The sequence below is a fragment of the Pongo pygmaeus genome, chromosome 10 (assembly GCF_028885625.2).
Source record: "Pongo pygmaeus isolate AG05252 chromosome 10, NHGRI_mPonPyg2-v2.0_pri, whole genome shotgun sequence".
Classification (NCBI taxonomy): Eukaryota; Metazoa; Chordata; class Mammalia; order Primates; family Hominidae; genus Pongo; species Pongo pygmaeus.
The window spans coordinates 2,904,061-2,929,095 of record NC_072383.2 but is presented as its reverse complement, the minus strand read 5'-3'; the positions used below and the strand labels follow the sequence as shown (position 1 = coordinate 2,929,095).

General features: G+C 48.1%; 3 protein-coding genes across 10 annotated transcripts in view; 1 reads left to right on the top strand and 2 right to left on the bottom strand.

Annotated features, from left to right (window-relative positions):
- Positions 1-4,617, bottom strand: part of RHNO1 (RAD9-HUS1-RAD1 interacting nuclear orphan 1) — a 12,360-nt gene extending 7,743 nt beyond the window's left edge. Inside the window, exon 1 of the mRNA XM_054443622.2 lies at positions 4,470-4,617. The gene's annotated coding sequence lies outside the window, so the exon portion shown is untranslated. The remainder of the gene's footprint in view (positions 1-4,469) is intronic.
- Positions 4,577-25,035, top strand: FOXM1 (forkhead box M1). 6 transcript variants are annotated; one of them, XM_054443613.1, is made up of 9 exons: positions 4,577-4,832; positions 7,229-7,777; positions 10,407-10,555; positions 13,918-14,109; positions 16,178-16,306; positions 17,283-17,327; positions 17,927-17,996; positions 18,184-18,359; positions 23,037-25,035. In XM_054443613.1, exons 2-9 carry the CDS (start codon positions 7,276-7,278, stop codon positions 24,060-24,062), a joined length of 2,289 nt encoding a protein of 762 aa, XP_054299588.1. In that variant the 5' UTR covers positions 4,577-4,832; positions 7,229-7,275; the 3' UTR covers positions 24,063-25,035. The 6 variants fall into 6 exon arrangements, with proteins under 6 accessions (XP_054299588.1, XP_054299586.1, XP_054299585.1 ...); XM_054443611.1 differs by having other exon boundaries at positions 17,924-17,996; XM_054443610.1 differs by having other exon boundaries at positions 10,404-10,555.
- The window catches only part of ITFG2 (integrin alpha FG-GAP repeat containing 2), a 53,304-nt gene continuing 46,493 nt past the window's right edge, over positions 18,225-25,035 (bottom strand). For 2 of the 3 annotated variants that reach the window (XR_010127752.1, XR_010127753.1), the window contains one exon: positions 18,225-18,463. The gene's annotated coding sequence lies outside the window, so the exon portion shown is untranslated. Of the gene's footprint in view, positions 18,464-22,890; positions 24,702-25,035 lie in introns of those variants that run through there. The other variant, XR_008492901.2, reaches the window with a different exon arrangement.

The following is a 25,035-nucleotide window of genomic DNA, read 5'->3' as shown; positions in this document are numbered from 1 at the left end:
GACCTCGTGATCCACCCGCCTCGGCCTCCCAAAGTGCTGGAATTACAAGCGTGAGCCACCATGTCCAGCCAAAGTTTCTATTCTTAAGGAACTAACATCTTATGGAAAACACAAAAAAAATATGTATCCATTTGTTCATTCATTCATTCATTCATTCATTCATTCACTTGAGAAATATTTACTGAGTGCCTACTGTGTGCTAGGCACTGTTCCAGGTGCTGAAAATATATACCAGAGAATAACATAAAACCTCTGCCTTTGTGGTGCTTACATTCTAGTTGGAAAGGAATAAAAAGTATAGAGAGGCCAGGCGCAGTGGCTCACGCCCGTAATACCAGCAGTTTAGGGAGCCGAGGCGGGCAGATTACTTTAAGTCAGGAGTTCAAGACCAGCCTGCCCAACATGGTGAAACTCCATCTCTACTAAAAACACAAAAATTAGCCAGGCGTCATGGCACACACCTATAATCCCAGCTACTCAGGAGGCTGAGACAGGAGAATCGCTTGAACCTGGGAGGCGGAGGTTGCGGTGAGCCGAGATCATGCCACTGCACTCCAGCCTGGGCAACAGAGTGAGATTCGGTCTAGAAAACAAACAAACAAAAAGCTACCACAGGAATCCAGCGAAAAGAAACAGTGGTAGCAATGGCTATAGTTTTGAAATTCATGACTTGCTGAAAGTCATCAGCTTCAAATGGGTACGTTGCTCAGCAGTCCTGTTTCCTTGATCAACTCATTCTCCACAAAGATTATCTTAAAACTTCTCCAAGCTAGGTGCAGTAGCTCACGCCTGTAATCCCAGAACTTTAGGAGGCTGAGATGGGAGGACTGCTTGAGCCCAGGAGTTCAAGACCAGCCTGGGCAACATAGTGAGACCTCGTCTCTACTAAAAATTTAAAAGAATAATTAGCTTGGTATGTTGGCATGTACCTGTAGTCCCAGCTACTTGGGAGGCTGAGGTGGGAAGATCACTTGAGCCTGAGAATTTGAAGGTATGGTGAGCTGTGATCGTGCCACTGCACTCTAGCCTAGGTGACAGACAGACCCTATCTCAAAATAAATAAATAAATAAAGTGGAAATTTTTTTTGTTTGTTTTGAGACAAAGTCTCACTCTGTTGCCCAGGCTGGAGTGCAGTAGCGTGATCTCGGCTCATTGCAACCTCCTCCTGGGTCCAAGCGATTCTCCTGCCTCACCCTCCCAAGTAGCTGGGATTACAGGCGCCCTCACCATGCCCGGCTAATTATAGTATTTTTTAGTAGAGATGGGGTTTCACCACGTTGGCCAGGCTGGTCTTGAACTCCTGACCTCAGGTGATCTGCCCACCTCGGCCTCTCAAAGTGCTGGGATTACAGGTGTGAGCCACCATGCCCAGCCTGAACATTTTTATTTTAATTTTTAAAATTATTTTTAGAGATGGGGTCCTGTTCTGCTGCCCAGGCTGGAGTACAGTGACACGATCATAGCTCACTACAGCCTCAAACTCTTGGGCTCGAGAGATCCTCTTGCCTCAGCCTCCCGAATAGCTGGGAATACAGACAAGCACCACGGCACCTGGTTAGTTTCTTATTTTCTTTTTTGTAGAGATGAGGTCTTGCTATGTTGTCCAGGCTGGTCTTGAACTCCTGGGCTCAAGTGATTCTCCTCCCTCAGCCTCCCGAAGTGCTGGGATTACATGTGAATCACCACACCCTGCTCACTTTCTTAGAACTTCAGAACACCCCTTTTCTCTTAACAAATGACTTTACTTCCTACTTGACAAAGAATACAGAAGACATCAAAGGAAATGCTCTCATTTTCCAGAAAGCAAACATACAAATCTATGTGTATCAACATCTATCTTCTTTCTGCTCTAATTAGAGGTCAGTTCATTCTGCTGTCTAAGTCCTTCCCCTCTGGTTGTGCTTTGGAGCTGTTCTCACTCTATATACTTTTCTTAGGCAAACTCACCTGCCTGTATTTCAGTATCCACCTAGAAGTAGATGACTTCAATATTTATATATTCATTTTAGAATTCCTTAAGTTTGGGACCCAAATATCCCATTACCTACCTGAACAGCAACTAGATATTTCAAACGCACCTCAAATTCAACATGTGTAAGGCTGAGCGCAGTGGCTCACGCCTGTAATCCCAGCACTTTCAGAGGCCGGGGTGGGCAGATCGCTTGAGCTCATGAGTTTGAGACCAGCCTGGGCAACACAGTGAAACCCAAACTCTACAAAAAATACAAAAAGTCAGGTGGGCACGGCTGCGTGCACCTGTGGTCCCAGCTACTCAGGAGGCTGAGGTGGGCAGATCACTTGAGCCCAGGAGGTGGAGGTTGCAGTGAGCCGAGATCGCGCCACTGAACTCCAGCGTGAGTGACAGAGCCAGAACCTTGTTTCAAAAAAAGAAAAGAAAAAAAAATTCAACAAGTTTAAAACTGAACTTGGCCGGGCACAGTGGCTCATGCCTGTAATGCCAACACTTTGGAAGGTGAAGGTGGGAGGATCACTTGAGCCGAATAGTTCAAGATCAATCTGGGCAACAGAATGAGACCCTGTCTCTACAAAAAATACAAAATTTAGATGGGTGTAGTGGCATGTGCCTGTAGGAGGTCCCAGCCATTCAGGAGGCTGAGGTGGGAGGATCACCTGAGCCCAGGAGGTTGAGGTTGTAGTGAGCCAAGGTCATGTCACTGGACTTCAGCCTGGGGGACAGAGCAAGACTCTGTCTCTAAAAAATAAAAAGATAAATAAAAATAAATGCATAATTTAAAAAAAAACCAACTCATTCTGAGCATTGCTTTGTAGTAAAAAAACAAAAACTGAATTCACGATCATTGCCCTGACAACGCCCCGCCCGCCCCTTGGCCAAAGTGATTATCTTCCAGGGCCCTTGGTCGGGGAATAGTGTCATTATTCCTTCAGTTATGCAGCTAAAAATCTTGACACTTCTACCTCCCATCCAACCCACCATCAAGCCCTGTCAACTTTACCTCTTAAACATATTTTCTTAATGCCCCTTTTTCACTCTCTCTGTCTCCTTCTTTCTCTTCCCCTCTCTCTCTCCCTGCCACCCTTTTTCAAGCTCCAGCAGTTCTTGCCTGGAGTATTGCAATATTCAACTGTTCTGCCCTAATCCACTCTAGCAATCCCTGCTATAGAGGGACCTTTTAAAATGCAAATCTGACCTGGGTTCACTTCTGCTTAAAGCTTATGACTGGTTTCCTTTAATTCTTGGATAAGCACAAAACCTCTCGGTATGGCCAAGGCTCTGCTTCCTCCGGCTCCAGCTTCAACTCACACCACACTCCATTCAGGTCTATTAGCTCAAACCCCTCAGATATTCCTTAGCCTTTGTACTCACTGTGCTTCCTCCTGCCATCCAGCCTTTGCACGCCTGATTCCCTCTGCTTAGAGGAGTTCCCTCCTTTCTTTGTAAAAGGCATCAGATCTCACACCAAGCTCTCATTACAAAAGCCTTTCCTGTCCTACCTCTCAAGATCTCGTTATTGTAAATACTCAAAGTATCATTAACCTCTAATGTTTCAATTTACAGCAATAATTCAACATTTGTTTGTTTGTTTTGGAGACGGTGTCTCCCTCTGTCGCCCAGGCTGGAGTGCAGTGGTGTGATCACGGCTCACCATAGCCTCCACCTCTCGGCCTCAGGTGATCCTTCCACCTCAGCCTCCAGAGTAGCTGGGACTACAGGCACGCACCACCACGCCCAGCTAATTTTTAGTAGAGAAGCGGTTTCGCTATGTTGCCAGGCTGGTCTCGAACTCGTGACCTCAAGTGATCCACCCGCCTCGGCCTCCTGAAGTGCTGGGATACAGGCGTGAGCCACTGTGCCCAGCCCACATTTGTTTATTCGATGAAAATGTCTGTGCCGCTCTTCCAGGATTGGGCTGTGAGCCCGGAGGAAGGAAAGAACCTTGTCTGCCATTTATCTTCAGGGCCTAGCGGTGCCTGGCGTACAGCAGTTGCTCAACTAGACTGGTTGACTAAGTAAATCAATAAAGCACTACGGTCTATTATATCCGAAGGCTTGGCTTCGCGAGGGGCAAAAGACGGGTCAGTACTGGAAGATTTCGCGCTGACGTAGGGTTCATGGTGCCGACATTTTTTTCAAGATGGAAGAAAGCTGAGATAATACGCAGCCCTCAAAGGAACTCAGTCTAATCGGGGGGAGCAGACGATCGTTCACTGTAGGAAAATGGGGTACCACTTCCCGCAGGAAGGAAACCAACTAAAGCCGACCTTTGAAAAGGGGAGCAGAGCAGCCTGAGGGGAAGCGGGGGCGTGTCGCCTGGCGTGACTAGCGCGGCAGGGAAAGCGGGTCCAGGGACCCGGGCCTGTCACGCCGCTTCCGCGCGTCCCCAAACTCTCCCTCCGCTCGCCCACCCACGCGGCGGGGACCCCTCCGGCCCCTCCCCGGCCCCACGGCCACTTCTTCCCCCACAAGCCGGCCTGCGGCCCGCCTTACCAGCCCGGGCCGGACGGGGCCGCAGCTCCTGTCACACCGCACAGCCTTCGAGCCCGGAATGCGGAGACAAGGCCGGCGCCGATTGGCGACGTTCCGTCACGTGACCTTAACGCTCCGCCGGCGCCAATTTCAAACAGCGGAACAAACTGAAAGCTCCGGTGCCAGACCCCACCCCCGGCCCCGGCCCGGGACCCCCTCCCCTCCCGGGATCCCCCGGGGTTCCCACCCCGCCCGCACCGCCGGGGACCCGGCCGGTCCGGCGCGAGCCCCCGTCCGGGGCCCTGGCTCGGCCCCCAGGTTGGAGGAGCCCGGAGCCCGCCTTCGGAGCTACGGCCTAACGGCGGCGGCGACTGCAGTCTGGAGGTGAGCGGGATGCAGCAATGGGGTCCCAGGCCTGGCCTGGGCACAGGCGGGGAGCAAGGCCTCCGGGCGCGGAGGTCAGGGCGTCTAGCAGCAAGGCACGGGCCACGAGTGGAGGTTTGGGCCACACGGGAAGAATCTGAGCCAGGGTGCAAATTTTTTCTGCATCCAACCTCCTGGCCGTGGCCTTCTCACTACTTAAAGCGCCCCTTGGCCTTCCCTGGAAGTCTGACCTCTGCACCCTGCCCACGGCCTCGGGAGGGCTGGGGTGGCCTCTACCTTCTTAGGCCGACTGTGGCTGAGATGAAGACTGAGATTGTACTACCTTGAGTCAAAGACCAACCTGCATACACACTGCCCTGCTCCCAGGCTGTCTCACCACTGGGCAACACTGCCTCCATCTTACTTACCCTTTTGCAGGGCCCTTCTCCTGGTTCTTGAGAGTGTAGCAAGATTTCCCCGCTCAGGATGGGAATGGGTCAGAGGAGCCACTCTGGAAGTTTCCCGGGCAAGAAAGTGCTGGCAATAATAATAACAGGCTGGTCAGGAAGTAGAAGAGAAAATTAAGACTTAGATATCCTGTGGAAAAAGAGGAACAATATCTACTGATTGATGCGGGGAGAGAGGGAAGCCTGGAAAGATCGGAGGCGAAAGTAAAACTGAGATTTGAAGGTAGAGGTGTGGAGGGCCTGTGAACTCTATGCAGATGACAAATGTCAAAAAAGTGCAGTTGCTTTTCAGGGAGAGAATAAGCGTCCTAAAAAAAAAGACAGCCAATTCCTCTGTCTTCCAGAGTTCCATGAAATAGAATTACACAATTTTGCTTCATGGTAGAGTATTCCATGTATCTATTAAAATCAACAAAAGGCCGGGCGCAGTGGCTCACGCCTGTAATCCCAACACTTTGGGAGGCCGAGGCGGGTGGATCACCTGAGGAGTTCAAGACCAGCCTGGCAAACATGGTGAAACTCTGTTTCTACTAAAAAAAAAAAAAAATTAGCTGGACGTGGTGGTGCACGCCTGTAATCTCAGCTACTCGGGAGGCTGAGGCAGGAGAATCGCTTGAACCCGGGAGGCGGAGGTTGCAGTGAGCTGAGATTGCGCCATTGCACTCCAGCCTGGGTGACAAGAGCGAAACTCCATCTCAAAAAAAAAAAAAAAATTAAAAAAAAATAAACGAAAGACTTTAAAAAAAAGACTACACTGTTAGCATTTCAGAACCACCTTAGTGTATTGATGATAGCTCATTCTGGTAGTAAGAAGACAGGGGTTATAGTCTTATTTCTGGAAAAGAAATTAATAAAGTGGTATGCTTAGAAAGTTAAAATATGTATAACCACATGCAAGTACTAAAATGCCACTTTATAAATACAATACAAATTGTAAAAGAAAACATTCTTTTTAAATTAGAGCAAGTATAATAGCCTGTGAAATAAATGTCACCCTCTAGAGTTGTTCAGTGCACAAGCTGCACAACTTTACATGGGCCTTCAGTAAAGGTTTCCATTTTATGTGAGGTTTTGTAAACTGGGAGATGATTTTTCCAGTAGTGTGGCAATAGTACAATCCGCCTTTCTTCCCTGATTCTGTGTGCACTGGTCCTATTTACAAAGTAATATAAAAATTAAAAGGCTCGGCCAGACGCGGTGGCTCATGCCTGTAATCCCAGCACTTTGGGAGGCCAAGTGGATCACCTGAGGTCAGGAGTTTGAGACCAGCCTGAGCAACATGATGAAACCCTGTCTCTACTAAAAATACAAAAACTAGCCGGGCGTGGTGGTGGGCACCTGTAATCCCAGCTACTCAGGAGGCTGAGACATGGGACTCGCTTAAACCCAGGAGGCAGAGGTTGCAGTGTACTGAGATTGCGCCACGGCACTCCAGCATGGGTGACAAAGTGAGACTCTGTCTCAAAAAAAAAAAAAAAAAAATTAAAAGCCTTTGTCTTAGAATGGATTATGGGATCAGAGTTTTGTCAGGACTCCTAATTACCATATGCTTTCCTATTCTAGCATCTTCCATTCCTGTCCATACAGTCATTGCAAGTGATCTATTTATATTATAGTAGGCAATTATAGAGATTTCCACATATTTGTAGCTATCCCATCCATTTCTGTAGCCAAATATTCTGAAGCTTCAAGAAGGAGATCTTTGTCTTATCTCCAACCCAGTCCCATTTTTGCCCTTTGAATTGCTTTCTATCTGCTGTAATTTTAGCCTTCTTTTGTCAGTAAAGCTTATCTCCTTATTATCTGAGGTCTTTACAAAAGTCCATGGAATGTTTACCTGGGCCTTTAGGCTTATGTTCCTGGTCATATAAAGAGGAGCACCTTTCTCTAAAAGAACCTCTTCTCAGCCTAAAAAATCTCTAACATTTTGCCACTATTTGCATTTTCCAGGGTCCACATTTGTGATTCTCAATGGAGAGTGAAAACGCAGATTCATAATGAAAACCAGCCCCCGTCGGCCACTGATTCTCAAAAGACGGAGGCTGCCCCTTCCTGTTCAAAATGCCCCAAGTGAAACATCAGAGGAGGAACCTAAGAGATCCCCTGCCCAACAGGAACCTAATCAAGCGGAGACCTCCAAGGAAGTGGGAGAGTCCAGCTCTTGCAAGTTTCCAGCTGGGATCAAGATTATTAACCACCCCACCATGCCTAACACCCAAGTAGTGGCCATCCCCAACAATGCTAATATTCACAGCATCATCACAGCACTGACTGCCAAGGGAAAAGAGAGTGGCAGTAGTGGGCCCAACAAATTCATCCTCATCAGCTGTGGGGGAGCCCCAACTCAGCCTCCAGGACTCCAGCCTCAAACCCAAACCAGCTATGATGCCAAAAGGACAGAAGTGACCCTGGAGACCTTGGGACCAAAACCTGCAGCTAGGGATGTGAATCTTCCTAGACCACCTGGAGCCCTTTGCGAGCAGAAACGGGAGACCTGTGGTATGTGGTCTTCCAGGGAAAGGGGTGAGGGAGCCCAGCCCTTCCTCTCTAGTGGCAAGGTCTGTAGTCAGTCTTGATGCTTGCAACAGTCAGGCATCTGGCCGAGCACAGTGGCTCATCCCTGTGATCCCAGCACTTTGGGAGGCCGAGGCGAGCGGATCACTTGAGGTCAGCAGTTTGACTAGCCTGGCCAACATGGTGAAACCCGTCTCTACTAAAAATATAAAAAAACTAGCTGAGCATGGTGGCACACGCCTGTAGTCCCAGCTACTCTGGAGGCTGAGGCAGGAGAATCGCCTCACTATGTTGCCCAGGCCAGGAGGAGGAGGCTGCAGTGAACCGAGATCGCACCACCGCACTCAAGCCTGGGTGACAGAGCAAGACTCTGTCTTAAAAAAACCAAAACAATCAGGCATCCGGCCTGAGCCAATGAAAGTCTTGTCTTCATCCTGAAAGCTTGACCCAGCTCCTTTGGGTGCTATTGAAAGGGTTATAATTATGATTTAGAATTTCTATTACTTTCTTTATGTTGGAAAAGGATTATTTCTGTTTATCCTTTCCATTGACCCAAAAGAAAGTAAAAATCATCTTCCTTTCTTAAAAAAAATCTTGGCTAGGCGTGGTGGCTCATGCCTATAATCCCAGCACTTTGGGAGGCCGAGGCAGGTGGATCACCTGAGGTCGGGAGTTTGAGACCAGCTGGCCAACACGGTGAAACCCCCATCTCTACTAAAAATTAAAAAAATTAGCTGGGCATGGTGGCAGACCCCTCTAATCCCAGCCACTTGGGAGGCAGAAGCAGGAGAATCGCTTGAACCCAGGAGTCGGAGGTTATAGGGAGGTTGCTGTGAGCCAAGATTGCACCATTGCACTCCAGCCTGGCCAACAGAGCGAGACTCTGTCTCAAAAAAAAAAAAAAAACACAACACAACAACAACAACAAAATTTCTATTTAAAAAAAAGTTTTTATTCTTTTATTTATTAAGAAGGGGTCTCAGCCTGGTGCGGTGGCTCACGCCTGTAATCCCAGCACTTTGGAAGGCTGAGGTGGGCAGATCACGAGGTCAAGAGATCGAGACCATCCCGGCCAACAGGGTGAAACCCCGTCTCTACCAAAAATACAAAAATTAGCCGGGCTTGGTGGCAGACGCCTGTAGTCCCAGCTACCCTGGAGGCTGAGGCAGGAGCATCACTGAACCTGGGAGGTGGAGGTTGCAGTGAGCTGAGATTGTGCCACTGCACTCCAGCCTGGCCACAGAGGGAGACTGTCTCAAAAAAATAAAAATAAAAATGAAAAAAGAAGGGGTCTCAAAAAATAAATAAATGAAGAAGGGGTCTCACTATGTTTCCCAGGCTGGTCTCGGACTCCTGAGCTCAAGGGATCCAACCATATGGGCCTCCCAAGGTGCTGGGATTACAGGCATGAACCACAGCGTCTGACTTCATTTTCCTTCTTCTTTTTTCTTTTTTTTTTTTTGAGATGGAGTCTTGCTCTGTTGCGCAGGCTGGAGTGCAGTGGTGCGATCTCAGCTCACTGTGACCTCCGCCTCCTGGGTTCAAGTGATTCTCCTGCCTCAGCCTCCCGAGTAGCTGGGATTACAGGCACCCGCCACCACACCTGGCTAATTTTGGTATTTTTTAGTAGAGACAGGGTTTTGCCATGTTAGCCAGGTTGGTCTTGAACTCCTGACCTCAGGTGATCCGCCCACCTTGGCCTCCCAAAGTGCTGGGATTACAGGTGTGAGCCACTGCGCCTGGCCTCATTTTCCTTCTTGATAAAGGAGAAAACTGAAGCAAGAGGAGGAAAATGACTTTTTCTTTAGAGATGGGGTCTCGCTCGGTCACCCAGGCTAGAGTGCAGTGATGCAATCACAGCTCACTCTAGCCTCGAACGCCTGGACTCAAGCCATTCTCCCACATCAGCCTCCCAAGTAGTTGGGACTACAGGCATGCACCATCATGCCCAGTTATTTTTTTTTTCTTTTTGCAGAGATGGGGTCCCACTATATTGCCCAGGCTGAAAAGTGACTTTTTTGGTGTGCATATCTCAATAATTCTCTTGTAAGGCTGCCTTGATTGATCTCTAAGGCTCAGTGTGGCTCAGCTTGAAATGCAATTTGAACTGTGCTCCTCAGTTTTTCCTGAAATGCATAATGGGGCAGAGTAACTCAGAGCCACAATAGATTCAGCATGTGTTCTCCGTCCCTAAAGGTAGAGGTCTTGGACAAGTGATCCCTAGCCACCAATTCTTTCTTTTTTATTTTTAGTTTTTCTGAGACAGAGTCTCACTCAGGCTGGAGTGTAGTGGTGAAATGTTGGCTCACTGCAGCCTTCGCCTCCTGGGTTCGAGCAATTCTCCTGTCTCAGCCTCCTGAGTAGCTGGGACTACAGGCGTGTGCCACCACACCCAGCTAATTTTGTATTTTTAGTAGAGATGGGGTTTCACCATGTTGGCCAGTCTGGTCTTGAACTCCTGACCTCAGGGGATCCACCTGCCTCGCCCTCCCAAAGTGCTAGGATTACAGGTGTGAGCCACTGCGCCTGGCCTGCTAGCCACCAATTCTGATGGACATACTGGGCATCTGATGAGGCAGCTAAGTGGGGTGTTGGATTATTTTCCCTCTAGCAGATGGTGAGGCAGCAGGCTGCACTATCAACAATAGCCTATCCAACATCCAGTGGCTTCGAAAGATGAGTTCTGATGGACTGGGCTCCTGCAGCATCAAGCAAGAGATGGAGGAAAAGGAGAATTGTCACCTGGAGCAGAGACAGGTTAAGGTGAATTGTTTTGTCCCTCACTAAAGAAATCAGATCCAGTGCAGGGAATTCCTAGGTAGGGAAATGGATCAAGTGGCCTGATGGACCAGAATTTCCAAGTTCTGGTGTTAGCTCTCCACTTCATGCTATTCTGTATAACTTTTGAGCTACTTTTCTGCCTGGGATCTTTTCTCCCCCATCTGTGAAATTTCCTTGAGGGCAGATTCCCTTGGTCACTCTGTATTCCAGCCAGCACTGGGTTTAGTATTCTGTCCTTAGTAGGTATTCAGGAAATGATTAGGAGGTCTTCACTTTGGGAATCCACTTGAACTTTAAAGATGCCTCCCAACAGTATGAACAGTATGAACAGTATGAATTGAATAGAATATAAGGTAATTTTATTAGAAGATATAATATTAATAGCAGATAAAGTCAGTTATATATGTACACATATATATACACTTTTTTTTTTTGAGACAGCATCTTGCTCTGTTGCCCAGGCTGGAGCGCAATGGTGCAGTCATGGCTCTCTGCAGCCTCGACCTCCCAGGCTCAACTGATCCTCTTACCTCAGTCTTCCAAGTAGCTGGGACTCAGGTGCACGCCACCATGCCCAGCTAATTTTTGTATTTTTTGTAGAGATGGGGTTTCGCTATGTTGCCCAGGCTGATTTCAAACTCCTGGGCTCTAGTGATCCTCCTGCCTCAGCCTCCCAAAGTGCTGGGATTACAGGCATGCACCAACAGCCTGGCCTAGATATGAATTTTAAATACTTCCCTAGTAATCAAAATTGACCTAACCCAATTTTGGTCTGGGTTTTTTTTTTCCAGTCTGGGTTTTTTTACAGTCTGGGTTTTTTTTTTTCCACAGTTACCAATATAACACATCTAGATTCTATTGTATATACATGTAAATCATTCATTCAGCCTTTATTTTCTTTTTTATCTGAACTTTTATTTTAGGTTCAGGGGGTACATGTGCAGGTGTGTTACATGGGTATATTGTGTGTCGCTGGGGTTTAGTGTACAAATGATTTTGTCACCCAGGTAGTGAGCACAGTACTTGCTAGGTAGTTTTTCTATCTCCCCCTCCTCCCACCCTCCACCCTCAAGAAGGCCCTGGTGTTTACTGTTCCCTTCTTCGTATCCATGTGTGCTCAATGTTTAGCTCCTTTTTTTTTTTTTTGAGACGTAGTCTTGCTCTGTCTCCTAGGCTGGAGTGCAGTGGTGCGATCTCAGCTCACTGCTACCTCCACCTCCCAGGTCAAGTGATTCTCCTGCCTCAGCCTCCTGAGTAGCTGGGATTACAGGTGCCCGCTGCCACGCCCGGCTAATTTTTGTATTTTTAGTAGAGATGGGGTTTCACCATGTTGGCCAGGCTGGTCTTGAACTCCTGACCTCGTGATCCACCTGCCTCGGCCTTCCAAAGTGCTGGGATTACAGGCGTGAGCCACTGCGCCCGGCCTCTTTTTTTTTCTTTTTGAGATGGATTCTCGCTTTGTTGCCAGGCTGGAGTGCAGTGGCACAATCTCTACTCACTGAAACCTCTGCGTCCCAGGTTCAAGTGATTCTCCTGCCTCAGCCTCCCGAATAGCTGGGACTACAGGCGCCTGCCACCACGCCTGGCTAATTTTTGTATTTTTAGTAGAGATGGGGTTTCACCATGGTGGCCAGGATGGTCTCAATCTCTTGACCTCGTCATCCACCTGCCTCAGCCTCCCAAAGTGCTGGGATTACAGGTGTGAGTCACCGTAACCAGCCTAGTTCCTACTTATAAGTGAGAACATGCAGTATTTGGTTTTCTGTTCCTGCATTAAATCGCTTAGGATCATAGCCTCCAGCTCAACAATCTTTAAAAGTGAAAATCTGGCCAGGCGCGATAACTCATGCTTGTAATCACAGCACTTTGGGGGGCCGAGGTGGGTGGATCACCTGAGGTCAGGAGTTCAAGACCAGCCTGACCCCGCCTCTACTAACAATTCAAAATTAGCTGGGGACGGTAGTACATGCCTGTAATCCCAGCTACTCGGGAGGCTGAGGCAGGAGAATCACTTGAATACAGGAGGCAGAGCTTGCGGTGAGCCAAGATCGTGCCATTACACTCCAACCTGGGCAACAAAAGTGAAACTCCATCTCAAAAAAAAAAAGTGAAAATTTACATGCATGTGTATGTAAGTAAATATTAATTGTGCTATATACACAAAATTTGTGTACTTTAGAAAGTAATATCTCAATTTTTAAAAATGTGAATGAGACCGGGCATAGTGGCTGACAACTGTAATCCCAGCACTTTGGGAGGCCAAGGTGGGCAGAGTACTTAAGCCCATAAGTTCTAGGCCAGCCTGGGCAACATAGCAAAATCCTGGTCTCTACTACTAAAAATACCAAAAAAAACCAAAAATATCGCCAGGTGCAGTGGCTCATGCCTGTAATCCCATCACTCTGGGAGGCCAAGGTGGGTGGATCACCTGAGGTCAGGAGTTCGAGACTAGCCTAGCCAATATGGTAAACCCATCTCTACTAAAAACACAAAAAAAGTAGCAGGGCATGGTGGCAGGCACCTGTAATCCCAGCTACTTGGGAGGCCGCAGCAGGAGAATCGCTTGAACCCAGGAGGCAGAGGTTGCAGTGAGCCGAGATCACACCATTGTACTCCAGCCTGGGCAATAAGAGTGAAACTCCATCTCAAAAAAAAAAAAATTAGCCGGGCTTGGTGGGGTATGCCTGTAGTCCCAGCTACTTGGAGGCTGAGACAGGAGGATCACCTGAGCCTGGGGAGGTCAGGGCTGCAGTGAGCTGTGATCCAGCCACTGCACTCTATCCTGGGTGACACAGTGAGACCTTGTCTCAAAAAAAGAAAAAAAAAAGTGAATGATCAACTCTTTGCCTAAAACTTAGGTAACTGTGTGCTTTGCAGACACTGTCTGACTCATACTCTTGGGAATGTTTCTCTCATACAAACATTGAAATGAGATGCATTTATTCACAACACATCAGGAATAGAAATGGGACTAAGACCTAGGTTTCTTGACCCAAAAGTGTGAAAAAATGGGCGTGGTTTTAGTGTAACATCAATACTCTGAGAATCAAAGTACATAATCTAACTTTCCTGAGAAATTTCAACTGGAAGGGACTGGATTTTCTCCAAATTAAACAAAATGATGGATGACAAAACCAGTTTCCTATTGGCTAGGGTCTAGGCTAGATCATCTCCAAGATTCTTCCCAACTCTAAAATTGTATTCTATGAAATAATGGTCTCAGATGAGTTTGTTTCTAGTACCGTCCTAGGGGATAAAGGTTTCTCTAGATGTTCTTCCAGGGCTTGGGTTGGGGGTAGTTCTCATGAACTCTTTCATGTGATTCCCTGCGTCATAACCCTCAGGTTGAGGAGCCTTCGAGACCATCAGCGTCCTGGCAGAACTCCGCGTCTGAGCGGCCGCCGTACTCCTACATGGCCATGATACAATTCGCCATCAACAGCACCGAGAGGAAGCGCATGACCTTGAAAGACATCTATACTTGGATTGAGGACCACTTTCCCTACTTTAAGCACATTGCCAAGCCAGGCTGGAAGGTAATATGTCCCGTAGCAACCAAAATCAAGGTCAGTCCAGCCTGACAGTCTGTCTCCAGTGCTGTGCTGCAACTTGTATCTGGGACAGCAGTTAAGTGCAAAGGATACTAGAATGATAAACAAGTGTATCTTTTAGGTTGTGACTCAATCTTACTGAATCCAGGCAAAATCATTAACAAGAGCTCTTTAACTACTTCATCTGTTACTACCTAACGTTCATGGAGAGTGTTCAATGTAGCACTCGAGCCCACTTTTCTGCTACACAGAAGGGCAGTCCTAGATGCCAGCAGCTAGAGTGGCTAAGTAGTTTTATGAAAAGGTCTTGATTAAAAAAAAAGAATGCTGTCTGCGAGCCTCATGACCCAAGATGTCATCTCCTATAGGGTCACATACCATTTCTAGTGGGCAGGGGTTTTCCTTTCACTTCATTCGTGGAAAGACCCAGATGCCTGGGAGTCAACATAGCTCACACAGTTGGTCGGTGTCAGAGCCACAAATGAGGTCTTCTGACAGGTGCTCAATTCCAAGTCAAGTGTGCTTTGTTTTCCTCATGGTAGAACTCTTTCGTTTTTTTTCTTTTTTTTTTTTTTGAGACGGAGTCTCGCTCTGTCGCCCAGGCTGGAGTGCAATGGCAGATCTCAGGTCACTGCAACCTCTTCCGCCTCAAAAGTTCAAGCGATTCTCCTGCCTCAGCCTCCCGAGTAGCTGGGACTACAGGCTTGCGCCACCACGCCTGGCTAATTTTTTTGTATTTTTAGTAGAGACGGGGTTTCACCATGTTGGTCAGGCTGGTCTCGAACTCCTAACCTCAAATAATCCGCCCGTCTCGACCTCCCAAAGTGCTGGGATTACAGGCATGAACCACCACACCTGGCCCCTCATGGTAGAACTTTTTTTTTTTTTTTGAGATGGAGTCTTGCTCTGTCACCCGGGCTGGAGTACAGTGGCGCGATCTCAGCTCACAGCAAGCTCCGCCTCCTGGGTTCACGCCATTCTCCTGCCTCAGCCTCCCGAGTAGCTGGGACTACAGGCGCCTGCCAGTACGCCCGGCTAATTCATGGTAGAACTTCTAACTTTACTCCCTTCCATCAGCTTACTTTCCTAGTTTTTTGTTTGTTTTTTGAGACAGGGTCTCACTGTGTTGCCTGGGCTGGAGTGCAGCCTCAGCCCCCTGGGCTCAAGCTCTTCCCTCCTCAACATCCCAAGTAGCTGGGATAGCAGGGGCACCACCACAGTCCGCTAATTTTTTTTTTTTTTTTTTTTTTTTTGTAGAGACAGTTTCCCAGGCTGGTTACTATGTTGCCCAGGCTGGTCTGAATTCCTAGTCTCAAGCACTCCTCCTGCCTTAGCCTCTCAGTGCACTGTGATTACAGGCATGAGCCACCACACCCAGCCTTAATTTCCTAGTTTCTTGCTTGTTTGTTTGTTTGTTTGAGACAGGGCCTCACTCTGTCACCCAGGCTGGAGTGCAGTGACATGATCTCGGCTAACTTCAACCTCTGCCTCCCAGGTTCAAGTGATTCTCCTGCCTCAGCCTCCCGAGTAGCTGGGACTAAAGGCATGCGCCACCATGCCTGGCTAATTTTTATATTTTTGATAGAGACAGGGTTTCGCCATGTTTGCTAGGCTGGTCTCAAACTCCTGGCCTCAAGTGATCCACTCGCCTCGGCCTCCCACAGTGCTGGGATTATAGGCGTGAGCCACCACGCCGGGCCTAATTCCCTAGTTTCTTAATTTCTCTGACCCACCTTTCTTGCTATTGATCACGACCTCACAGCCTTACTCTGCTTTTCTAGCCCCTAACAGCTATCTAGGTCTTTTCTTTATCACACTCTAAGGTTGGCATCAGTCTTTATTCCTGTAGAATAGATGGGTTTATGGCTGAGGGTGACGGCTCTGCGGTGTGGAGTGTCAGGAGAGTTGCCGAGAGGCAGGGCTGCAAAGACACCAGACAAAGCCTGTGCTGAGCACAGTGGGAGGGGCCTGAGGCTGGTTTCCCCATGTGTTTGAAGGGTGATGTTTCTGAATCTAAAGTAGCTGATAACCAGTTGTCTTGCTCTTCTTCCAGAACTCCATCCGCCACAACCTCTCCCTGCATGACATGTTTGTCCGGGAGACGTCTGCCAATGGCAAGGTCTCCTTCTGGACCATTCACCCCAGTGCCAACCGCTACTTGACATTGGACCAGGTGTTTAAGGTGAATGCCCTGCTTTCCTCTAAATGGGGCCTAAGTTGGAGGTTGTCATAGCCATCTCAAAAGGAAACAAGTTCTGCTAGTGATGCTTTCATTTGATCAGGGGACAGTTAGAAGCCAGCCACCCAATTAGTGACTTGCACAAAACCCAGTGAATTAAGTACACTTGACAAATACCAAATGACACATTTTTGTGCTAGACCAGAGCAAGGAGAAGGCTGTTCTGACCCAACAGAGAGGGCTTCCCAGGGCAGTGTTTTCCTAACTTCCCTGTGAATGGGAATTGCCTGGGACATTGTTAAAACACAACTTCCCAGACCCCTCTCTTGGGGCTCTTGATTTAGTGCTTCTGGGATGGGCCCAGGAATTTGTAGTTTTAGCAAGCATCTCAAGTGATTCTTACAAGAAATTCTGGGAATGCTTGCTCTAAAAAAAGCCCTTCCTGCTGGGTGTGGTGGCTCACGCCTGTAATCCCAGCACTTTGGGAGGCTGAGGCAGGTGGATCACCTGAGGTCGGGAGCTGGAGACCAGCCTGACCAACATGGAGAAACCCCGTCTCTACTAAAAATATAAAAATTAGCCGGGTGTGGTGGCACATGCCTGTAATCCCAGCTACTTGGGAGGCTGAGGCAGGAGAATCCCTTGAACCCAGGAGGCGGAGGTTGTGGAGAGCTGAAATCGCACCATTGCACTCCAGCCTGGGCAGTAAGAGTGAAACTCCGTTTCAAAAAAAAAGCCTGCCTTAGGCTGGAGACCAGAAGCTGAGCTACCAGAACGTCTTTTCAGAAAGAAGTTATTTTGGTTTTTCAGAGTGCCCATAAGCCTGCTGGTAGCTGTAACCATTCTCCTGGGAGGGACAGTTGTCTGGAGTGTCTTTTGTCTTCAGTCAGGAATAGGTGTTTTTCCCAATCTGGTCAAATTGACCCTGTTGTTGGTAACTTCATCTCATTTCTCTCCCACAATGCCTGGCCGCCACCAGCCACTGGACCCAGGGTCTCCACAATTGCCCGAGCACTTGGAATCAGTAAGGTTCTTTCCCTCTGGCTCGGGGCTTGGCCTTGTTTTCCTTTCACTGCTCAGCATGGCTTTAGTGGACAGAGACAAGATGTGATGTGGGGAAGGGTGCCTATGGCCATGTTCTGTCTAGGTGCCAGCCCTAGACAAAGAACTCCCTGAGGCTCAGGCACACACCCACTTCCCTCCCCTCCCATGGGCATCACAAGGGCACACTGAGCAGAGCGGGGCACAGCAGGGGAGTGTGCTGCAGCAGCCATAAGCACATGGCACCAGCCTCAGGGGCGGCAGTTCGCTCACTTTTGTGCCTAGCTCTTCTTTGCCACGCATATAGCTACCTGCTCTGGCATCCCCCAGGGGTGTTGAGGACACGTGGGTGAAGCGGTAGTGCCACTCTGCCATCATGTGTCTGTAGGCCACCCACCTGCCCACTCATCACAGTTTTGGAGACTGCTCGCCTACGTCCATCCCCTCAGGTTGGCCTCCTCTCTCTGGGCTGTCAGTTAACTCAAGCACACGCCACCAGAGCAGCTGGTGGGGTTTTGCCATCCCCTCTTTACCTTACTGTGTTAACATAGGTTTCTTTCTCTCCCCATCTGCCACAAGCAGCAGCAGAAACGACCGAATCCAGAGCTCCGCCGGAACATGACCATCAAAACTGAACTCCCCCTGGGCGCACGTTAGTATGGGAGAGTGGGCCTCAGGCCTGGTCCTTGTTCTGGGGCCATATCTTTAGGGAACCAGACTCTGGGATTCTGTTCCCACCTCAAAGGGATCTGAGCCCACAGAAGGAGAGCAAAGCTCCTGGGGCTGAGAAGGGGTGTACTCCAGTCCCCCTGCTCCTGATCTCTCGTGTTTCCTCCTAGGGCGGAAGATGAAGCCACTGCTACCACGGGTCAGCTCATACCTGGTGCCTATCCAGTTCCCGGTGAACCAGTCACTGGTGTTGCAGCCCTCGGTGAAGGTGCCATTGCCCCTGGCGGCTTCCCTCATGAGCTCAGAGCTCGCCCGCCATAGCAAGCGAGTCCGCATCGCCCCCAAGGTGGGTGTCCTGTTTTCCTCCGAAGAGAGATTCTGGCCAATTAAGAATGTTGAACCTTCAGCTTGCAAAGCACTCTGATAAGTGTTCCTTGAGAGCTTATAAATCTAGTTGGGTAGAAAAGACATAAAAACATAGGGAAGTGTAATAGCATTAGAAGAGCTAAAAAGGTATTTGGATTACAATGTAAGTGGTGTCAGAAGGCCCATAAATACCTGATGAGCTTGTAAGAATTCAGACAAGGGTGATTGTGATAGATGGGCTAGGATGATTAAGGAAGATACACAAGGGAGGCAGGCCTTAGAAAGAGGTGGATTTGGCCGGGCGCGGTGGCTCACACCTGTAATCCCAGCACTTTGGGAGGCCAAGGCAGGTAGATCATGAGGTCAGGAGTTCGAGACCAGCCTGGCCAACGTGGCGAAACCCCGTCTCTACTAAAAAATACAAAAATTAGCTGGGCTTGGTGGCACATGCCTGTAATCCCAGCTACTTGGGAGGCTGAGGCTGGAGAATCACATGAGCCCAGGAGGGGAGGTTGCAGTGAGCTGAGATCACTGCACTCCAGCCTAGGTGACAGAGCGAGACTCCGTCTCAAAAAAAAAGAAAAGAAAGAAAGAAGTGGATTTGAGGCTAGACGCTGTGGGTCTCACTTGTAATCCCAACTCTTTGGGAGGCCGAGGCCGGGGTATTGCTTACAGCCAAGAGTTCAAGACCAGCCTGGGCAACATAGCAAGACCCGTCTCTGCTAAAAATGCAAAAAAAAAAAAAAAAAAAAATTAGCCAGGGTGGTGGTACATGCCTGTGGTACCAGCTACTCAGGAGGCTGAGGCAGAAGGATCACTTGAGTCCAGGAGGTTGAGGCTGCAGTGAGCCCTGTTTGCACCACTGCACTCCAGCCTGGGCAACAGTGAGGCCCTATCTCAAAAAAGAAAAAAAAAAGTAGATTTGGGTAAGCAAACAGGTGTGGAGAGAGCATGCTAATGGGCAGTGCCGTGGAGGCAGGAAATGCAGTTTGTACCTGGCAGTCGTAGAGTGACTGGGTCAGACTAGCTCAGGGTTTCTCAAGTCCTATTCACGTTTACAGCTGGAGAATTCTTTGTTGGGCGTGGGAGGGACTGTCCTGTGCATTGAAGGGTGTTTAGCAGCAGCCCTTGTTTTCCCCACTAGATGCCAGTAGCACCCACCACAGATGTGACAATTAAAATGCTTCCAGACATTGCCAAATGTCCCCTGGCAGGGAGGGAATCACCCCTGCTTGAGTATCACTGGTCTAGCTTGAGGGGAAGGTGAGAAGGGTAAATTCAGAGCAAACTTGGCTCAGCCATCAGATCTGCACTTAACGCTGTTAAAGAGTTCTGTAAGTAAGGGCTGACATGTAACCAAAGTGAAAAGCTTCCCCCATCCCCTTCAGAGAGATGAAAATAGCATAGAGTCTGGAGTTTAGAGCGACTTGAGTTTGCTTTTTTTTTTAATATATAAAATATTTTAGGCCATGCACAGTGGCTCACACCTATAATCCTAGCATTTTGGGAGGCCAAGGCAGGAGGATCACTTGAGGCCAGGAGTTCAAGACCAGCCTGGGCAGCAAAGTAAGACCCTGTCTCTAACAAAAAAAAATTTTTTTTTTTTAATTAGCCAGGCATTTTCATGTATACCTGTTGTCCCAGCCACTTGGGAGGCTGAGGCAGAAGGATTACTTGAGCTCCAGAGCTGGAGGCTGCAATGAGCTATAATCGTGCCACTGCCTTCTAGCTTAGGCAACAAAATGAGACCCTGTCTCTAAAAAACATTTTCTTTAATTATAAATAAAATATATTACACACAAAATTATACAAAACATACATAATTTAGCATAAATTCATTAATGTGGCTGTAGCATGTACACTGTTTTGGTTTTCATGCAGTGGTTTTTTTTCTCCCCTTTCCTTTTTGGCTCCCCTCTCCACCCTACCATCACCCACATCACCCCTACTCCCAAGATAACTGGTTGATTGTTTATGATGCTTTCTTGCATATTTTATCAATGCTCTTAGTTATAATATACATGTATAGCGATAGCCATTTTATGTGTACACATACAACACATAGAACATTGATAATATAATCGTGTTGTACATACTTCTCTACGTGTCTCTTTTTCTTTTTCTGAGACGGAGTCTCACTCTGTCGCCCAGGCTGGCGTGCAATGGCATGATCTTGGCTCACTGCAACCTCCGCCTCCTGGGTTCAAGCGATTCTCCTGCCTCAGCCTCCTGAGTAGCTGGGATTACAGGCATGTGCCACCACACCCAGCTAATTTTTGTATTTTTAGTAGAGACGGGGTTTCACCATGTTGGTCAGGCTGGTCTCGAACTCCTGACCTCATGATCCTCCTGCCTTGGCCTCCCAAAGTGTTGAGATTACAGGCATGAGCCACCAGGCCCAGCCTCTACCTGTCTCTAACTCAACAATACCTCATGGAATTTCTTCCAAGTCACCTGGCATAGTCCTAATTCATTATTTTTTAGTGTCCATGTAATATTCCATGATGTGGCTACACCACAAATTTTTCAGCCATTCCACTTTTATGGACAGATTCTGTTTCTCAATTTTTGCCCAGTGAATGACATTGCAATAAATATGTTTGCAAGGATCTCTCTTACTAGTGCTTTCATTTCTCTAGGATAGAGTCCCAGATGTGAGATTGTTGGGTGAGAAGGTATTTTAAATTCTACTAAATATTGCTAGATTGCTTTCCAAAAAAGCTATGACAAGTCATGTTTAAACCAGCAATATATGATAAGATCTATATCTTTGCCAGCAATTGGTATTATTAGTCTGTTTAATATTTGCCAATCTAATATGTACAGGTTATATCTTCTTGTTTAATTTTTTAAAATGTTTTATTTATTTATTTATTTTTAAATTTTTTATTTCCATAGGTTTTTGGGGAACAGGTGGTGTTTGGTTACATGAGTAAGTTCTTTAGTGGCGATCTGTGAGATTTTGGTACACCCCTCACCAGCTTGTTTAATTTTATCTTTGTTTATCAGTAAGTCTCAGCACCTTGTCATTATGTTTGGTGACTTCGAATTGTCCTCTACGAATTGCTTATTTATGAACATTGCCCTTTTTTATATAGGTTTTGTTATCAATTTGTGAGAGCTCCTTTTTTTTTTTTTTTTTGAGACGGAGTCTTGCTCTGTCACCCAGGCTGGAGTGCAGTGGCGTGATCTCGGCTCACTGCAGACTCCGCCTCCTGGGTTCAAGCGATTCTCCTGCCTCAGCCTCCCAAGTAGCTGGGATTACAGGCTCCCACCAACGCGCCCAGCTAATTTTTGTATTTTTTAGTAGAGACAGGGTTTCACCATCTTGGCCAGGCTGGTCTCGAACTCCTGACCTCATGATCCACCCGCCTCGGCCTCCCAAAGTGCTGGGATTACAGGCATGAGCCAACGCGCCCGGCCTGTGAGAGCTCTTTTTTTTTTTTGAGATGGAGTCTTGCTATGTCACCCAGGCTGAAGTACAGTGGTGTGATCTTGGCAACCTCCGCCTCCTGGGTTCAAGCAATTCTCGTGCCTCAGCCTCCCGAGTAGCTGGGATTACAGGTGCATGCCACCATGCCTGGCTACTTTTGCATTTTTAGTAGAGACAGGGTTTCACCATGTTGATCAGGCTGGTCTCGAACTTCTGACCTCAGGTGATCTGCCTGCCTTGGCCTCCCAAAGTGCTGGATTACAGGCGTGAGCCACCGCACCCAGCCCCCTGTGAGAGCTCTTTGTTGTTAAAATAATCTTTCTTTTATGCTGAAGATATTTTTCTACTTCTATTGTTTATCTCTTTTCTTTCTTTTCTTTTGAGACAGGATCTTGCTATGTTGCCTAGTCTGGAGTGCAGTGGTGTAATGAAGGCTCACTGCATCCTTGGCCTCCCAGGCTCAAGTGATCTTCCCACCTCAGCCTCCCACCTGTAGCTGGAACTGCAGGTGCACGCCACCACACCCAGCTAATTAAAACAATTTTTTTTGTAGAGATGGGATCTCACTATGTTGCTCAGGCTGGTCTCAAACTGGCCTCAGTGTCTCGAAGTGCTGGGATTACAGGCATTGTTTGTTTGTTGTTTCTTAACTTTGTTTATGGTATCTCTTGCCACAGTAAAATTTGAAAGTTTTATGTAGTCAAATGTCTCTCTTCTCTTTTACAGCTTCTGGGTTTCCAGTCTTGGTTAAGAAGGTCACCCGCACCCTCTGATTGTATATGTAGTCTCCTAGATTCTCTTTCAGGATTTGTATGATTTTAAGGTTTTCATTTTTTTTAAAGCCAGTCAAATTTAGCAGTTGGGGGTTGTGTACCAACTTTAGTGACAATTATGTCACTACCCACTACCATCAGAGCAGCCTAAGGTTCTTATTTTCATGCATTAAATCTTTGTATACAGTGTAAGATAAGCATGCAATTTTATTTTCTCTTGGATGAATGCTATTATAATTATGCCACTACATACTACATACTCTCATCTTTTACCCCCAGAATTGAACTACCAACTTCAACATACATTGTATTCTCATATTTAATAGATTTTAAGATTTTAAAACGACACAAAGAGGATCAGAACCAGTATGTGATTTTTTTGTGCGTCCTGTCTGGTGACCGTTGGTTGAAGCCAGAGTTCCCTTTCACCTTGTCTCTGTTTCCCTTTCAGGTACTGCTAGCTGAGGAGGGGATAGCTCCTCTTTCTTCTGCAGGACCAGGGAAAGAGGAGAAACTCCTGTTTGGAGAAGGGCTTTCTCCTTTGCTTCCAGTTCAGTCTATCAAGGAGGAAGAAATCCAGCCTGGGGAGGAAATGCCACACTTAGCGAGACCCATCAAAGTGGAGAGCCCTCCCTTGGAAGAGTGGCCCTCCCCGGCCCCATCTTTCAAAGAGGAATCATCTCACTCCTGGGAGGATTCGTCCCAATCTCCCACCCCAAGACCCAAGAAGTCCTACAGTGGGCTTAGGTCCCCAACCCAGTGTGTCTCGGAAATGCTTGTGATTCAACACAGGGAGAGGAGGGAGAGGAGCCGGTCTCGGAGGAAACAGCATCTACTGCCTCCCTGTGTGGATGAGCCAGAGCTGCTCTTCTCAGAGGGGCCCAGTACTTCCTGCTGGGCCGCACAGCTCCCGTTCCCAGCAGACTCCTCTGAGCCTGCCTCCCAGCTCAGCTACTCCCAGGAAGAGGGAGGACCTTTTAAGACACCCATTAAGGAAACGCTGCCCATCTCCTCCACCCCGAGCAAATCTGTCCTACCCAGAACCCCTGAATCCTGGAGGCTCACGCCCCCAGCCAAAGTAGGGGGGCTGGATTTCAGCCCAGTACAAACCCCTCAGGGTGCCCCTGGCCCCTTGCCTGACCCCCTGGGGCTGATGGATCTCAGCACCACTCCACTGAAAAGTGTTCCCCCCTTTGAATCACCGCAAAGGCTCCTGAGTTCAGAACCCTTAGACCTCACCTCCGTCCCCTTTGGCAACTCTTCTCCCTCAGATATAGAAGTCCCCAAGCCAGGCTCCCCGGAGCCACAGGTTTCTGGCCTTGCAGCCAATCGTTCTCTGACAGAAGGCCTGGTCCTGGACACAATGAATGATAGCCTCAGCAAGATCCTGCTGGACATCAGCTTTCCTGGCCTGGAGGAGGACCCGCTGGGCCCTGACAACATCAACTGGTCCCAGTTTATTCCTGAGCTACAGTAGAGCCCTGCCCTTGCCCTTGTGCTCAAGCTGTCCACCATCCTGGGCACTCCTGTGGCTGGGCATTCCAAGGCTCAGTGCACCCCCGCCTCTGAGTGAGGACAGCAGGCAGGGACTGTTCTGCTCCTCTTAGCTCCCTGCTGCCTGATTATGCAAAGGTAGCAGTCACCCTAGCCACTGCTGAGACCCTGTGTTCCCCAAGAGTATCTGATTCCTCTGCTGTCTCTGCCAGGAGCTGAAGGGTGGGAACAACAAAGGCAATGGTGAAAAGAGATTAGGAACTCCCCAGCCTGTTTCCATTCTCTGCCCAGCAGTCTTTTACCTTCCCTGATCTTTGCAGGGTGGCCCGTGTAAATAGTGTAAATTCTCCAAATTATCCTCTAATTATAAATGTAAGCTTATTTCCTTAGATCATTATCCAGAGACTGCCAGAAGGTGGGTAGGATGACCTGGGGTTTCAATTGACTTCTGTTCCTTGCTTTTAGTTTCGAGAGAAGGGAAGACCTGCAGTGCACAGTTTCTTCCAGGCTGAGGTACCTGGATCTTGGGTTCTTCACTGCAGGGACCCAGACAAGTGGATCTGCTTGCCAGAGTCCTTTTTGCCCCTCCCTGCCACCTCCCCGTGTTTCCAAGTCAGCTTTCCTGCAAGAAGAAATCCTGGTTAAAAAAGTCTTTTGTATTTTGGGTCAGGAGTTGAATTTGGCATGGGAGGATGGATGCAAATGAAGCAGAGTGTGGGTGCCCAGATGTGTGCTATTAGATGTTTCTCTGATAATGTCCCCAATCATACCAGGGAGACTAGCATTGACGAGAACTCAGGTGGAGGCTTGAGAAGGCCGAAAGGGCCCCTGACCTGCCTGGCTTCCTTAGCTTGCCCCTCAGCTTTGCAAAGAGCCACCCTAGGCCCCAGCTGACCGCATAGGTGTGAGCCAGCTTGAGAACACTAACTACTCAATAAAAGCGAGGGTGGACATGC